Source organism: Haliotis asinina, chromosome 1, assembly GCF_037392515.1.
Source record: "Haliotis asinina isolate JCU_RB_2024 chromosome 1, JCU_Hal_asi_v2, whole genome shotgun sequence".
In the NCBI taxonomy this organism is placed as follows: domain Eukaryota; kingdom Metazoa; phylum Mollusca; class Gastropoda; order Lepetellida; family Haliotidae; genus Haliotis; species Haliotis asinina.
In genome coordinates this window covers 87,167,493-87,184,800 of record NC_090280.1, presented here as the reverse complement: position 1 = coordinate 87,184,800, position 17,308 = coordinate 87,167,493, and the positions used below count along the sequence as shown (strand labels likewise).

Below are 17,308 nucleotides of genomic sequence, written 5' to 3'. Positions count from 1 at the left end.
ACTGTCTGGTGCACAGGGGAACATTTCGAACAAATCCACATGTGCTACTCGTGCTTCCAGGTGGGTAGCCTAGTGGTTAAGGTATTCGCTCGTCACACCGAGGAGCTTGGTTCAGTTCCCCACATGGGTAAATTGTTTAAAGCCCATTTCCGGTGTTCACCGCCGTGATATTGCTGGACTACTGCTAAAAGCGGCGTAAAACCATACTCTCTTAATCATGAGTCGGTGTCTTCTCCAAGAGGGATGTATGCTTATTTTGAGAGAAAATCGAAATACAAGCACATTAATTTGAGATTTATTGGTGTTAAATAATTGGTAACATACATATATGGCACGCATGAAGATGCACAATGAAATGAAATGGCGGTTAAATATTTGTCACATGTACAATCGAAAACAGCACTTAATTCAGTTAAAATCATACGAAACGTTTCCACATTTGCATTTAACGGAGCACATTTAAACAAAGTATACTGAACTGAAAAAGAAACGCAAATCTGGCTTGTCATGTTTCTAAATGAAAGACATAAACATAAACGCTTACTTTAAAGAAATTTCATCTATTCGAAATTGCGTTTCTTTTGTTGTTCGGTATGTATTGTTACACGCATGCTTTAACATAAATGTACATTGGTTTCAGCACTACCAATACCTAAAACGGGCATTTAACAATAAACTACAAGCGTCTTTTTGTGTCAATTCCAGTTACACTTGCACCTTACACAAATCATGTTGTTTCAAACAAATAATCACTACAGAACACATGCTGGTTGGAAGAATTCAGTAGCAATCGACCGTTTACTAATGAAGGTGTATCAACGTAAAGTGTGAACTGGGTTCCGTCTATAAATGTTAGCGGAACGAGAGTTTTGGAAAAGAAAGTTATCACCTCTCACAATAACAAGGATCTCGCATGTCATATCATAAAAAAACACGCCAGGTCAAAAGAGTACATAAATGTGTGATGATAGCAGAACAAACGATAAATGTTTCCTACGATGAGAATGTACGCGATATGGATACTATGGGGGTAATCAGCTGAGTGAACTTTTAACATAGCTCGTAATTCGCTCCTACACCGAACAGCCGGGTTTGAATCTTGAAGTCCATTCATTATTACCTCACCCTGATACTGATGGAATAGGGTGCATAAAACCAAACTCATTCACTCAATCTGACCATGACATATCTGTAATGGCCAACATAATAAACAATATCAAATAAATAACTTCTTTTTGGAGTCAGTTTTTCAAATAATAATAAAATGAAGGTCGCATCCAGGAAAATGTCAGGATAGCTGACCAAACTGCGCTAGAAGGTGCGGGATCTGTTTCGCCTGTGTCGTCAACAGACAGTAAGGTTGACATTTCAAATGGGGAAAACTTTAATAACCCTTAACTGTGGACTGGTACACTCCGGCCGCACGCAACCGCCCTGGAGCAGGGAAACCAGTTTAACTTATACTGGCACCGTTTGCAAAATACGCATCGGTATACATAGCTCCTAATGCAAAACCCAGAAATTTTATCCAGCAAGAGCATGTTCAACATGTTCTTTCTGAAGAAGAGATAACATGTCTATAACAGAGAAGTCAATGAACGAATCGAAGCACCACATGGTCACCAGAGTGAAGAACACAAACACATACAATAACAACATCAAGGTGCTGCTCCTTTCCATCCGGCTCTGGCGCTTCTTTGCGCATGTCTTTCGACAGGTGGCGCCTCTGGTTGCCCGGGAGACGGCGTCCATGATGAGTGGTCGGGCACCTTCCCACTTCCCAGGGCCCGTTAATCTGTACTGTGCAGGGACACACGGGCCGAAAAAGCATTTGAAAGCTAGGACGGGGTCTTCAAACACAAGCCTTTTAAAATTTGGTTTGACGCCAATCTTAGAAGCAATTTCGTCCATGTAGTCGATCCAGTAAGTCTGAAATTGTATGAAGTAAAATGACGGTTTCATAAGAGTGTTGTGTGTAAAAGAGAGTATTCAGCTCGTTTTGCATATAAACTAAGAGGCAACTGAAGTGGTTATGGATGATAACTATGAATATACAGCGAGGCGTGGTTGACATGACTTAAGCTTAATTTGTTCCAACATATACACACAGAGTTATATATTGCCAATTTAGTAGGGGTATGACAGAGAGCTTTAGGGCATCATACACACACGTGTACACACACACACACACACACACACACACACGCACGCACACACACACACACACACGCACGCAAACACACATTACCTTCGATACAAGACATTCAGATTACATGTACATATTCAGATTTGACGAAATAGTGTCTACGACACTTGAAAGAACATGAATAATGTACCAGATATAAATCTGTAAACCTGTGCACTGGTCACGAGGGGAGCACAGATGGAGGTACCCTCGATGTTTGTTTATGTTCTGTGAGACCGAAGGTCAGGGGAACATAAACAAACATCGAGGGTACCTCCACCCATGGTCCCCGAGGGACCAGTGAACAACATATTTATCTTACCGAACACCTCAATGTTAATTTTGAACAGTTTTAAGCATGGGTATCGCATCGTACACGTCCGCCAACCAGTATGAACCAAACGATTCGTCTCTTGCATCTTGCTGTTTTCCCGTAGGTATTGCCTCAGTAAAGTCGCTGCGATGTAATTTCCCCTCCTTATAATCACGGGGACTACACTTGAACATTTTGTCAAAATTTATTTATTGGAAAGAACGTCAAATGTTTTCGTAGCCATCGCTAGATTTTGCGGACGACACAAGAAAAACAGGTTTAGAATTATCGACCCTCTATCGATTTTCATTCGCAAAACATAGGTAATTTCCATGCATCGGGCGTCATTTAATATTATTAAGAAAAGTAACTACAGCCAATCCCCCTGCTACAACGAAGTACCGCATGAGTTGCTATTGGCAGAGGGATGTATTGCAATATACCTCCCGTTTAAGTTGCTGTAAGTACAATGAAAATAACAGAAGAGCGCTCAGCCAATCAGAAAACGACATTTATGTGTGAGGTAAGGTAAGTAGTATTATGTACGGCGTGTCTGCGAGACATGACGTACCTTTATTTTGTGTTTGTAAGAATGGGAGATTGTATGTTGTGTCTGCAAGACTGCGCCTACCTACATGTTGTATCTTGCGAGACTGCACTTACCCGCTCTGTCTGCAGGAAAGCGTGTTTCTATATGTTGTGTCTGCAAGACTTAACCTACCTGAACGGTGTGTCTGCGAGACTTGATGTAGGTTTGGTTCATCAGGGCGAATTTCTGACCCACAGAATTCAACATTTCTTCTTTACTCGGCAAACACACTTCTCCTTAAACAAAAAACAAAAAACAATCATAAATTATTACATCATTCCAGAAATATCATCATTTAGTCAATCTGCCTATGTGGATTCCGAAGAATAGGCATTAGGCTGTGTTTGTGGGAAGAGTTGGCTTCACTGGGTAACCATAGCAACAATGTGACGTTTATACTGTCATTGAGTGAGTGAGTGAGTTAGTTAGTTTTACGTCGCACTTACCAATATTTCAGCTATATGGCGACCGTCTGTAAATAATCGAGTCTGGACCAGACAATCCAGTGATCAACATGAGCATCGATCTGCGCATTGGGGAACCGATGAAATGTGTCAACCAAGTCAGCTAGTCTGACCACTTAGTCGCCTCTTACGACAAGCATAGTCACCTTTTATGGCAAGCATGGGTTGCTGAAGGCCTATTCTACCCCGGGACCTTCACGGGTCCTGTCATTGAGTCCAGTGTGAGTGAGAGAAATAGAGTGTGGTGCTGCGTTAAACAGTGTTAAATGCGCGTCTGTTTAAAGTGGGAGCAAAGCCCGAAGTGCAGTGCAGGTATGAATACCCATAGGTCTAGTTAAGTAAAAACCACGAGCGCAGGTAAGACACTGATAAAACCTAATCGGATTCGAACCCAGGTTCCTCGCTTGCCCCGTACATGGTCCAAACTTTGCGTCCTACCTCCGCCCGACCCATTGTTGGTATAGCCTTTGCTTGTCGTTAGACTGTATAAGACTGTCTAGTCCAGCCATATGGCTATTAACGCCTGGTTTTATCTCATTTGTCGGACTGGTCCAGAATCCAGAAGTTGCGATTGTTGTGATGTAGCTGTAATATATCTGACTACGTCGTGAAACATCACACCACCCACGCTTACAGTAGACCTACCCTTGATCAGCTTCGTGAACCATCGGCACTGCATTTCCGATATCGGCATAATGGCACCGATCGGTTGGACGAGTCCAATCACACTAAAGGTAGGGTGGGTCAGGTTGGTCGGTATCATGTACTGATACAGATGTGTCCTGTTGTTGTCAATCCTCAGCACATCTTCATCAACGATAGCCAGTCGGTAGTCATAACCAGTCGCATAGATCACGGCATCAATCTCCTCGAAAGTGTCGTCTGCGAACTCGGCGCCATTTTGAGCGAATGTTCTTACGTTTGGCTTAATGCTGACCTTTCCATTAACTAGCTGGTAGGGAAGCTCGTCGTTGATGGTCGGATGTGCTTCAAGCGCCCTAAAACAATTTTTTTTACAGTTAAGAATTCATAAAGGTTTCAGTCAAAGTTCCCTAATGAGAGACGTAATTCTAGGGCTTAGTTCTAAACAGAACGTTGCCAGTAAAAGATCCATGACCAACTCTTTGACTGTATGACTCCACTCCAAAGTATAAACATTATATAATATGTCAGTTCTTTTAGTAACTTAATTTTAATCAAGCGTATGTTATCTCCTCCATTCAGTATTGACAAATGGCCTGTAGAACGACACCAAGCTGAAAATGTGTGAGTATGATTTTACGCCCCTTTTAGCAATATTCCAGCAATATCATGGCGGGGGACATCAGAAACGGGCTTCACATATTGTACTCTAGAGGTCTTCAGCGTGAGAAGCGGACTCTTAACCACTAGGCCACCGTCGCTCTCACGAGATATTCAGTTTGTCACTTGAGTCCAGGGTTTTGATTTCTGAAGCTCTTAGCGCAAAGATAAGGTAATGTTAATGTATGGCACTTACAACCATCTTAGCGATAAGAAAATCTAGGTCCTGGGCTTAACTTCTTCCTACTTGGGAAAAAGTGCTCTGGATAAACGAGGATGTACGGATTGCGGCGTAACAAAACATTCACAGTCACTTGATAATATATGACTGTGCAAGATCTCGCTGAAAGAGAAAAGCTACAGATTTACCCGTACCCGTGTTGGGGAGAAAGGCCAAACGTGTCGTGGTCAATTTTGAAGTTGGCCTGTTTCTCAACGACCCACTGCAGGAGGTTGAGAGGCAGTGAGAAGACGAACCTACTGTTGGCCAGCAGGTCAGCGGGTATACCCTTGATGCTCGTCTTGCCGATAATCCACGCACCCCTCCTAGTGCTCAGGAACACCTGCAGGAATAGGATACGGCAATTTAATAAACTGCAAAAGAAAGCAAACACTTGAACATGAATTTGACAAAACGTAACCAAAACCTTCGGCTGAAAACAGTACTGCAGACCTTTTTGCCTAAAACTGGAGCGGTGGGGTATCCCAGTGGTTAAAGCGTTCTCTCGTCACGCCGAACACCCGGGTTCGATTCCACATATGAGTACGTGTGACGTAGTAGTAGTAGTAGTAGTAGTAGTAGTAGTAGTAGTAGTAGTAGTAGTACCTTGGATGCTGCTCGGGACAAATCCACAGCGATGTCTGCAGCAGAGTTACCAATCCCTGCAACCAATCAAATAGGACACCTGGTCAATATAAAGACTGGCTGTCATCTATTCCTCAAACACGAATAGAAACAGGACTCTTCATCTTCACATATGAGTGAAACTGGACTCACTCACCCACTGAAATCTTGTATACAATAAAAAATGACTTTCTGATAGACAATCGTACATCATGTTGCAAAGACAAATGAATAAATGTATGAATTCAAGTTCTTAGCGAAGTCATATCGTATCAATATATATCTGAGAACAATACAGTGGCAAATTGATTTTCGACAAAAAAATTACAAACTTTACATGAGTGAATCACAAGCAAACTGTAGCGCAAATGTGGTTGCGCAAAGTAGAGAAAATGACGCTCGCATATATGAAGACTAGTCATTTTCTCTACGCTGCGCAACCACATTTGCACAACAATGATGAATCATACTTCACTATCGCTATGTATCTTGCTTGTTTCAGTTTGAGCCCGCACTATCATGGGCTTTAACTTTCTTTTGACATAACATATAACACTAACGCTATGTTCATACTTAAATCCAGCGCCCCAGTCCACAAAGCATTCGTAACCTTACGAGCTGTCGTAGCCCTACAGTTTACCGTTGGCTTACGGAAAAGAGAGCTACGAACGGTTTGTGGATCCGGTCCCAGATCCGTAACAACATGAGAGTATGGCGTCTGTGTCGGTTTTAGAAAAAGAACTTCCGGAACATAGGTGACTAACATGGCTGAAACTTAACGTAGATGAAAACTGGACTATGTCCTGGATAAAGTACAACCTTTATGGCTGCACGCACAAAACGACTTCCAGTGGATTCATGTCGGAGGTTCACGGTCTAATATCTTGTATCCTATACATAGGGTGGTCACTGAGCTAAAATGATCTGTGAGAGTGTATAACCAACGCACGGACGCGCACAAATACGTACACACACACTCACACATTCGCATCAGTCGAGACGCTAAGAGTCTGTTTACAAACAGGCCAGCTATTCTCGAAACGTTCGTAGCTGTACGAACTTCTTAAGCCCATTCTTAACACACTGTCTACGATGGGCATGAACGTTTCCCGAACAGGAACCCAGGGCCAAGACCGTCCATGCTCTCTTGGTGCTAAGATAGTCGTAAGTCAATGTTATTGTACGGAACTATGAATATCTTATGAGTTTCGAAAACCTAGGCCCTGAGCTTAGATTTTCGAAGCTCTCTTCGCGCTAAGATAGTCGTTAGTTAATGTTAATGTATGACTCTCACGACTACCTTAGCTCTAAGAGAGCTTCGAAAATCTAGGTCCCAGACTGCAGTGCTATCGTAGCTCCGATGCTAAACATGGAGTAGTTTGGTCATAACACTACGGTCGTTTTCAAAAGAGAGCCCAGGCAACACTGACACTTAATGCATGGTGACACAGAACTTAACGACTCTAATTCGGATCAAATAATAATCTACATTTGTATGTTTTCTTGTTTGTTTCGGTGTTTCCTTGAAGGACTATAAAATTCTCACTTTTGTCTTTCTACGAATATGCTTTGTCTTTTAAGAAAGATGTTGGTTCTTTACGTTTATAGTTGAAGGTGTCATATTTTATCTGTGCAGGTTCCCTGACCGAGGACTTATATACCCCAAACGTCAGAAACACTAACATCAATCACTATTATCAATCATTAAGCACAAAAACCTCTACTGACAATAACACTTGATTCGACCTTTCATTAATATTCATCAACACTCGGAGGTCAAGCACGTGACAGGTGCCCGTTGAGTGGTCAGTAGGAACAATCATTGCAGACTGATACAATCTTAGCATGGACAGTGACCACCGTAGCGTTAAATGTGTCAAGGTCACTGGTCAAACCGCGAGAGTCTGTGTTACTGTAGGCTGTGAGAAATTACCCCAGTTTGAGCGTTTTTTACACAAAGCGTCTTAATTCAGCCTTTGTTGCCAGGGCTACGGGGCATGGTGAAATATGCCTCCGCTTTCAGTGGGTTTCATTACTGCTAAACACAGGACTGGATAGTTATTTCATCACGTGACTGGATCGGGTTTTTTAATGTAAAATATCAGCTTCGGTTTTAAGTTTCAGGCTCAGCGCGAACCGACATCTGTCATTTTCTTGATAGCATGTTTCTTTTCCATTTTACATGAAAAAGAAATACCATGAACACTGATAATAGGACAATACCAAACTTTCCCTTCAAGATCACAAAAATTACGATAAAAACCATTAGCACTACTGAAAGAATACGTACATGCAAAAGTTACATAATTTCATAAGATATTATCTTAGTAGAAACGTTAGTTATAGTAACTGTTGGCATTTATGTCAGCTTTAATAGAAAGAAACTTACATAATATGCCTATCTGAACAAGCTCATAAAATGATCGAAACCAAATACTGCGTGTATGCATTAATGTCACATTGAAAGGATGTGACACAATTTCAGAAATTATACTTTGTCAAACAAAATAAAAAACAAATTTCTTCACACATACCGATAATAAGAACTCTTTTCCCCTTGAAATTACTTGATTCTTTGTATCCATGAGAGTGCATGACAGGTCCCTTGAAAGTGTCGGCACCCTTGAGTGTCGGTGTGTAGGGTACAGAGTGATGACCGGTGCAAACCATCACCCCATCAAACACCCGAGTGAAGGGAGGGGACCCCTCAACACTCACCGTTACCCCCCATCGACCTGTGGCGTCATAGTCACACCATTTGCCTATGTTCCGCACTGTTGTGTTAAAGCGAACGTGTTCCAGCAAATGAAATTTTTCAGCGTACAAACGGAAATATTTGAGAACATATTCGTGCGGCATGAAAGGCGGAAAGTCGGCAGGAGTTGGGAAGTCACTGAAGGACATCATTTCCTTGCTTGTATTGATAACCAGATTTTTGTAAATGCTTGCGTGATCATGGGTGGAAGTTTCTGAAAAGTTCCAAAGACCACCGATATCGCTCCCTCTTTCGAAACAAACTGGAACCAGGTTTTCATCTAGGCAGGCTTTGACTGCAGCCAGCCCACTGCACCCAGCTCCTATGATAGCAATATTTTTCATCACTGGACAACGTCTGACTGCTTGTCAGGAAATACATGCTACGGGGAGATCGGCCCTTTTATAACATGCTACTGGGCTGTCATGCGGCCAGACGGTTGCGTTTTGGCGAACCGAACGCTCGTACCGTTCATGAACAACATGTAATCTTTTCACGTTTCAGAAAAAATAGGTGCAGTTTTGTTCTTAAATTGGACTGTAGACAATTGGTTGTATTAAAATACCCAAACACAACAATTAGAATATATCGACCAGTTACTGTTTGTGCGATTGTTGTTATACATTACAGTCAGATATATTCGAGCTATGTGGCAAAATAAATAAATAATAATCGAGTCTAGATCTACGCAGTTACGATGACGTGTCAACCACGGCAGTAAGTATGACCACCACATCCCGCCACCCGCCTCTTACAAGAAGCGTAGGTTGCTGAAGATCAGTTCTAACCCGGATCTTCATGGGTTTACTCAGTTTCTGATAGCATATTTTATACATATACTGTCACGGTATCACACGTGATTGTAATGTAAGAATATGAGTTCCCGATAGCCCACGTCTGCGGCTTGGTTGTTTGCCGGTCACAGAAACCCAGTTGCTGGATGGTGCTCATGATGTTGATCACTGGTTTGTCTGACCTGTCTCGAATATTCAGACTGGGAGATACCAGTGCAGCATTAAAGAACAAACTCACTTCATTTTAATGTCTTCACGAGCCTCGGGTTTACCCTCTCCGACCTTGAATCCGTCAGTGTCGATACTTTATGCCGCTGTAATGACAGCGTTGTTTAATTAATTAGTATATGACACTAGTACACTGGTTTGTGTAGGACGATCTTATAGTCTTTGTGTTTAACTCACACAGGGGCGGTGGGGTAGCCCAGTGGTTAAAGTGTTCACTCGTCACGCCGAAAGCCCGTGTTCGATTCTTCACATGGGCACGATGTGTAAAACCCATTCCTGGTGTCCATCGCTGTGATGTTGCTGGAATATTGCCAAAAGCGAGGTAAAAACCAAACACACTCACCAACCAACTCCAAAAGGCTAGCCAAATGATATTAGTTGAACAAACAAACTGCAAGGAATTCAATTTCTACATTGTCTGTGCCTGTATTTGAACACGTAACAGTGAACTTGAACAGTATAAAGTGTTGCCCCGTGTTACTTACGCGTTTGGTGCAAAGGGAATACGTTTAATTACATTACAGGTTATATGAATTGGAAACTGTGTGTAATATCACACAGACCCGCCAAGGTCCGTGGCAGAATAAATAGTGCCATAAATAGTGTCTATGCTTATCATAAGAAACGACTAACGGGATCGGGTGGTCAGACTTGGCTGACACATGTAATCGGCTCCCAGTTGAGCAGATCGATGCTCATGCTGTTGATCACTGGATTCTCTGGTCCAGACACGGTTATTTACAGACCGTCGCAATATAGCTGGAATATTGCTGAGTGCGGTGTAAAACTAAACTTACTCACTCTGTAAATAATGGAGTCTGGACCGGACAATCCAGTGGTCACCAGCACGAGCATCGACTACGTCATTGAGAACCGATGACGTGTCAACCAAGTCAGCGAGCTTGAGCAAACGATCCCGTTGGTCACATCTTACGACAGACATAGTCGCCTACTGTGGCAAGCATGGCATGCTGAAGATCTTCACGGGTCCTGGGTGCGATGTGTGGCGCTTAATGCGGCACTCAGCAATATTCCAGCTGTATTTAAATAATCGTGCTTGAACAGGACAATTTAGTGATCAACAGCATGAGCATCGATCTCAGTCAGCAAGCCTGACCAAAAGAAGGAAGCCTCACAGTCAACCAGGGGAGATTTCAGGACACCTTTCATCTGTCTTGCGCCTTACATTTAGTTGCTGCCATTCACCGTAAAACTAAGAACGACATATACTTGGGATGAAAGGCGGTAGCCCCGAATATCCTACGCGCCATAGAGTATAAATGTTATTAATTCCTTTATATAGAAGATCGAGCGACTTTATATAACAGCACAAAAGAGCACTCGCCGAAAAATTATTAAGATGACCCATCCCTCCGCAAGGTCAAATTCCAGATCAAAATAATAAACACAGTATTTACATTTTCGTTACTTGGAGCATGTAGGTGAAGAAAACACGGTCACGTGACACTGGATGTTGAAGGGTCATGTCAAGGATATGTCGTGTTGCCCAGTGGTCAGAACAAAGGATCTGGAGTCGTGTAGCTGACCTACAAATATACGGACTGCGCTGTACATAGCGCCTGGCACCTTCACGATAGGGCGGTGTTGTACGTCTTTTCTGGCCGCCTGTCGGTTTTGTTTGACTGCACCTGCTCGGTGACTGTCTGTAGGGACTATATTTTCGTCTGTCTGTACCGGCTATCTACCTGCACATGTCGTCTGTGTACATAATGACGGGTGTCTGTACGCTCTGTCCGTACCTACAGTTTATTCGTGTTTGTCCTGATGTCCGACCGCGTGTCTGTCTCTACCGGCTGTGTGTCCGACTGTTTCCTTATGGCTGAGCCTGTAGGTGTGTTTGCTAGTGCGTATTTGTGCCTATGACTGTTTGCCTGTTGTAATATCTGTCTGTCTGTTTGTCTATGGGTGCGTCTGCCTGTATATAAATGCGTCTTTCTATGTGTGTCTGTCTTTGCGTCTACTTGTCACTCTGTCCGTATATCATTCTACCTCCAGATGCGTCTATCCGCATGTCAGTCTACGTCAGTCTACTTGCAGGTGTATCTGTCCGTGTATCAGTCTACCTGCAGGTCATGGTGTCTGTCCGTAGGTGAGTGAACCTGCAGGTTTGTGTGTCACTGCGTCAATCTACCTGCAAGTGTGCCTGTCCATAGCTCAGTCTACCTGCAGGTGTCTGTCCGTATGTCAGTCTACCTGAAGGTGTGCCTGTCCGTAGGTCTGTCGACCTGCAGGTGTGTCTGTGTATCTTTTCTTGCCAGGGTTGAATCATTTATCAGTTGAAGGTTTGGCTGTATGTGTGGCTGTTGCTTGGTGTCTGCATGCTGGTTGTTAAGCGTATGATGGTGTTTCTGTAAGCGTGTGACTGTGTACTGTCCGTTCGAGTTATATGAGTAAGTGAATAAGTTTAGTTTTATGCTTTTTTAGCAGCATTCAAGGATTGAGCTTTACACAAAGTACCCTTGTGGGGAATCGAACTCGAGTCTTCGGCGTGACCGCTTCAACCGCTTGGCTACAACACCGTATTGTTCTTCGTGCTTATTTGAGCCAGTCTTTCTATGTGTATCTGTTTGTGTCTGTACGCCTGTCTGCAGACAAGCCTTTCTGTTGGTGGGTGTGTCGGTGTTTCTCAGGAAGTGTCCTTCAGCATGACCTGCATGTGATACGGGTGATCATGTGAAGATGACAGACGCATGTGGTCTTGATTATGATCCCTGATCTACCAGCACCACACCCGTGCTCGTGTGTTAAAATAAACAAGAACATCCATGAACTGGCCACACTGAGATACTTAATCACAAAATCATAAAGCATAAAAGGCGGCTACCGTTAAAACCTTAAAAGGAACCCACAACAGACAAATAGAGAAAAGAAACAATTGACAACAGAAGGGTGTTGATCGTTCTATCTGTGATATTGAAGAGTCCCAATCAAAACAGGGTACCTCCAAACACAAAACTGGAACATGGCAGTCATGCTCATCAACTGCGTGGGCACAGTCGGTTGGGCGACAGGACGTTTCCGCCTCAGTGAGTTGACAAGTCCTTGGAAGAAGACATCCCTCTTAATTCCCGCACCAGACTTCCTGTTCCTGAAGTGTATGTGGCCTATTGAAACCCGAAGACGTCTCCCATACTCATCCCAGACATGTCCAACTGACGTCATATCCACTGACAGCAAGGGTATCGCAGGACAGTTTTTCACTCAGAAGTTCAGTGAGACCCATGCTGTAAACGAAACCAACTTGTTTCTGCTGAAAGGGTGAGTGAGTGAGAATGGTTTTACGCCGCTTTAAGCAATAATTCAGCAATGTCACGACGGGGAACACTATGAATGGAACTCACACACTTTACGGTTGTGGAGAATCGAACCCGGATCTTCGGCGTGATGAGCGAACGCGTTAATCACGGGGCTAGCTCATCACCCCTCCTACTGAAAGACCAGGAGTTAAGGTGGACACAGGCAAAGCAGTCTGATTTGATTACGAAGAACATCATCCCTATACAAGAGGACTGATCTGTGATGATACCCCGTGCCTCCTTTCACTACAATGCTACCCACTCAATATTGGTCAGCCTACGAGTGTCGTCTCCTCTCTCTGATGTGGTCATTTTGCAATACAACATGCGGGGAATACGGGAGGAAGGTTGTTGAACCTTCATTCGTCTGAGAACACAACATGTTGCCACTGTTGTTGTCGCCAGCGCTGGTGTTGGATCATCTGCGGGGTTTAATATCATAGACTGATCTATTCCGGAAACAAAAAAAAGGGTTAAACTTTATTTTCGGTTAAGTGAATACCATTTGTTTCTATTTGTGAAATAGCCAAAAGTTTAGAGGGCGGGTAGCCTAGTGGATATAGGGGTCGTTTGTCACGGTTCGATTCCCCACATGAATACAATGTGTGAAGCTTATCTCTGCCTACCGTGATATTGCCAGAATATTGCCATATGCATAAACGCGGCTTAAAGCCACACTCGTTCACCGGTCCCCAATATTTCATCTACATCGATCATTGATTCCAGATAATCCAATCATCCTTTGAAAATTTTTGTGCGATCATGGATAAAAGGCATCGATAATGATTTTATTCTTGCTGTGCAGTAGTTATTAATGTACATCTTACCACTAATCTAATCACTAATGGACGAGCCAGCCTCTCGCCTATAATATCTGCCAAATTGCTGATGTGGTGTTGAGTAGCAGTCACTCACTCACCTACCCTCCCACTCACTCACTCCCTCGAATGGCCAGCCACTACAGGCTTTGTCTTAGACGAGTTCACTGACCTGGGTCAGCTTCTTGAAACCCCTGCCTAAGCCCTACCCACCGTCCTTCCACAATGATCCGTGCGAATGTCCTTCATTGCACGTGTAAATAACCTGTCCGCGATGTGGGTTTTTTTTCTAAGGACAGGAGGGAGATAGGTCTTTTAGAGGTCACTCACTGACAATTTAATATGTGTGGGAAAAAAACATAGAGCCTCTGTGTACAATGAATGACGTGCTTTGACCGCGACTGACCGCCATGCGATTGTCCCATTGTAGTGCACGGGAACAATTGAAATATCACAAACATCCGAATTTAATAAACTGGGTTACATTTGTTTCCGAAAATTTAATGTGCCACGGACTGTTAAAATACATGACTACTTTCTGAAGTATTTTATTCAGTGTTGTAAGTTTTGATCAAATAAACACACTTCGTAAACTGCGTCTCACTTTTCATAAATATTCTGATTTTGCCGTAGGGTTAAATTAGGGCAAGGCGCTTTGTTCTGTGGAATCGCAATGCTCTTTGCTTACTTTTGTATGGGAGACAACGCAGCAATGGTTGTACTCCCCAATGTTTGTGTTCTGTGAAATGCTGCTGATGTGTTGAACAACATCGGTTTGCTCAGTTAGAAAGACAACTTCAGATGACAATGGAGATTGTTGGGGAGTAGTGTGGGTGGGTGTTGAATTGGTTTGGATGCTGTTGGATATGTCGCGGAATGATATGGAGAGAGAGAGAGAGAGAGAGAGAGAGAGAGAGAGAGATTGACGCAACAGTGAACCAGGTATCAAGAGGTTCAGACCGTTTCACAGTACTGAAACAGCATTGCTGAAGGTGGATAATGACATCATAACGGGACACCGAAACACGCACGCACGCACGCACGCACACATCTGAGTTTCCTTCTGTGCGTGTATATCTGTCTGTTTCTGTGTCCACGTATTTTCGTGTCTGTACGTTCGTGCTCGACATTTCCGACTGGAATATTTGCAGACAAGGGCTATACAGTTGGAAGGTTCCTGGTAAACATCAGACAGACTATGCCAGCTTTATTAGCCGCAATACTCCAACAATATACTATGTCCAGCAATATCACACAAGAAATGAGCTTCACACATTGTACCCATGTGAGGAATCGAACCCGGATCTTCGACGAGCGAACGCATCAACCACCGCCCCAGTAGCTCAGTAAAACCGGCTTTTTTATTAGTACCAGTGTGAACTCTTCAAAGAAAGCATATTATAGTCAGTAGCAAACGTCGTTGAGAGTATTTGAAGTCATCGTAAAAGACTTTCTGTTTTTCTTGATATAATGAAGTGCCTGTAAAATACAAACCTGAATATTTTTTCCCACCTGCTGGAGACACATTATTGATAGTCGCTGGAAAATACTAAGACACTATTGATATACAATCTGTAAAGAATTCTATCACAAATAGTTTATTCCGAGATGCGAGCTGCGAAGAGTTAGTTTATAATAAGAGCTGAACTGAAATACAAGATAAAAACTCATGTTTGTCACACCGTGTGCATTTAACATAAACAAAGTTATTCGTGTACGTGTATGTGTGAGTAATATATCTCGTTGTCCCCTCCACCTAGCCCTATCTGCAATGGTAAAGTCCGATATTTCCTCGGGTTCTGAATCTGACATCTCACTTGTTAAAATGTTGTTCTCAGTGTCTGCTGCACCTAAACGTGTTGATTGGGGGAGCAATAGAAATCACCAGGGTTCATCTAAAATATGTATTCCTTTCTCACTATAACATGAATTTTCCACAACAAAAATCAAGTTTACAAAGCCATGTGCAATAGTAACATAATATATCCCCAGGAATATTAAAACTAGGTTTGATAGCTAAATAGTTATGATATACCGTTCACACTCAGTAACATAATAAAGCTGTTCGTTTCGCACTAATAAATGTCCAACAGTCCATGATACACATAAACAGCAGATACAGTCATGCTGTACAGTTGTCTCACAGGCCAATAAGATGAGGCTGAGTCTGCATATTGAATTGAAGATTTTACAAGAGAGTCTTTCTCGCGTTGAAGGCGTTGTTCCAGTTGCCTGTATATTTCTTTCTTGGTTTTGGCTGATGACGATCTAAGTGTCTAGATGTTCTTTCTGGATATTACTGATAAATTAGAATAGGCTGGGATGTGCATGGCCGGTCTAGTTCATTTTAGCATGCCAGACTTCCACGTGGTTCGTTGTTCTGGCACCGTTGTTGTCGAAATGGTTCATCGTAGAGCGGCCTGACTTCTCCACCCAGGTTCCAGTAACAGTCTACAAGTATCTGCAAAGCAGGATTCTCAAGATCAGCCTCTTCAAGGACATTCAACCACACATCATTGATGTCACTTAATAGTAGTAGAGACAAGGTTCAGACACACCGAATGATGAGATACACAGATGGGTCAGTGGTGAAACCTGGTTGTAGTCCAAACCGCTTGGTCTGTCGTACAGAACTGAAGGAAATATAACCGAGAAAGCCCATGCAAGTCTAGAAAATGTGGCAAGACTAGTTTCCCTTAGCTTCTGAAAACAATGAAAGTCTCAGGGCTCCATTTCATGATATTATGTTTTTTAACTCTGAACTCAGTACAATATGTATATTTCAGAGACTAGTTGTCAGTCTACAAACCGCTGGGGACTTCTCCATACATCCTGTCTATATGGAACAGACAGTATTTCACTTGACACTGGAATACATCAAGAGCAGCCTGCTGAGCAGCAGTTAGTTACAATGCAAGTAAAGTGGGTTGCAGCTGGAGATTTAAATCATAACACTTTTGGCTCTATAGGTGGATTGTTATCAGGCAACAATGCTCATACAGAGGGAAGCATTTTCCGATTAATTAACAAAGACATGACAAGTATACAGTTTGTGAAACAAGTTTGGACAAATACTAAAAGGGTCATGAGTAAATAATATAGTGTCAGAGATGCTAAAGTGTAGCGGGAAGTGGTCGCCACTGCTGGTCTTGTACAGGTTCGCAAGGTCTGTCTCGGAACGGTGGCAGAGGAGGAAATTATTCCGCTCTGGAACAGTAGAGAATGGACTGGATATCGTAGAATGTTGGAGCAGTATTAATGTTTGATCTTCATCTAATATCACAACTGATTCACATTTACAGGGTGCAACGGGGTTTCTTTTGTGTTGAAAAAAATTACAGTAAGTTAAATTGTATAGACAATACATACCACTTAATTCTGCAAAGTATATTATCCAAAAAAGACACGCATAGACGAGAAATCTGTCGGGAAAATGTTGTTTTTTCAAACATGTATAACTTGTCCACAAATAGACTTTAGTGCATGAAATCGTACACCGATCAAGTAGAAGGTAATGTCTATACAACGAATTGGATACTAATGGAGACGTCGAGCGCCATTGTGACGAAGCACGACCCCGATCTGGATAGTATTTTTACACACAAACACAAACGCACACACGCACACACGCACACACACACAGACATATATAAAATCTGTGTGTGTGTGTGCGTGTGTGTGTGTGTGAGAGAGATAGAG

The 17,308-nt window shown here is 42.8% G+C and overlaps 1 protein-coding gene across 1 annotated transcript; it reads right to left on the bottom strand.

Moving 5' to 3' along the window:
* Window positions 1-276: 276 nt before the first annotated feature.
* LOC137283869 (flavin-containing monooxygenase 5-like) lies at window positions 277-8,870 on the bottom strand. The gene is made up of 6 exons (XM_067815550.1): window positions 8,232-8,870; window positions 5,680-5,735; window positions 5,229-5,416; window positions 4,197-4,549; window positions 3,220-3,323; window positions 277-1,929 (listed from the first exon to the last, which is right to left on the bottom strand). The coding sequence occupies exons 1-6, from the start codon at window positions 8,794-8,796 to the stop codon at window positions 1,525-1,527; spliced, it is 1,671 nt and encodes a 556-aa protein (XP_067671651.1). The 5' UTR covers window positions 8,797-8,870; the 3' UTR covers window positions 277-1,524.
* Between the last annotated feature and the right edge of the window lie 8,438 nt (window positions 8,871-17,308).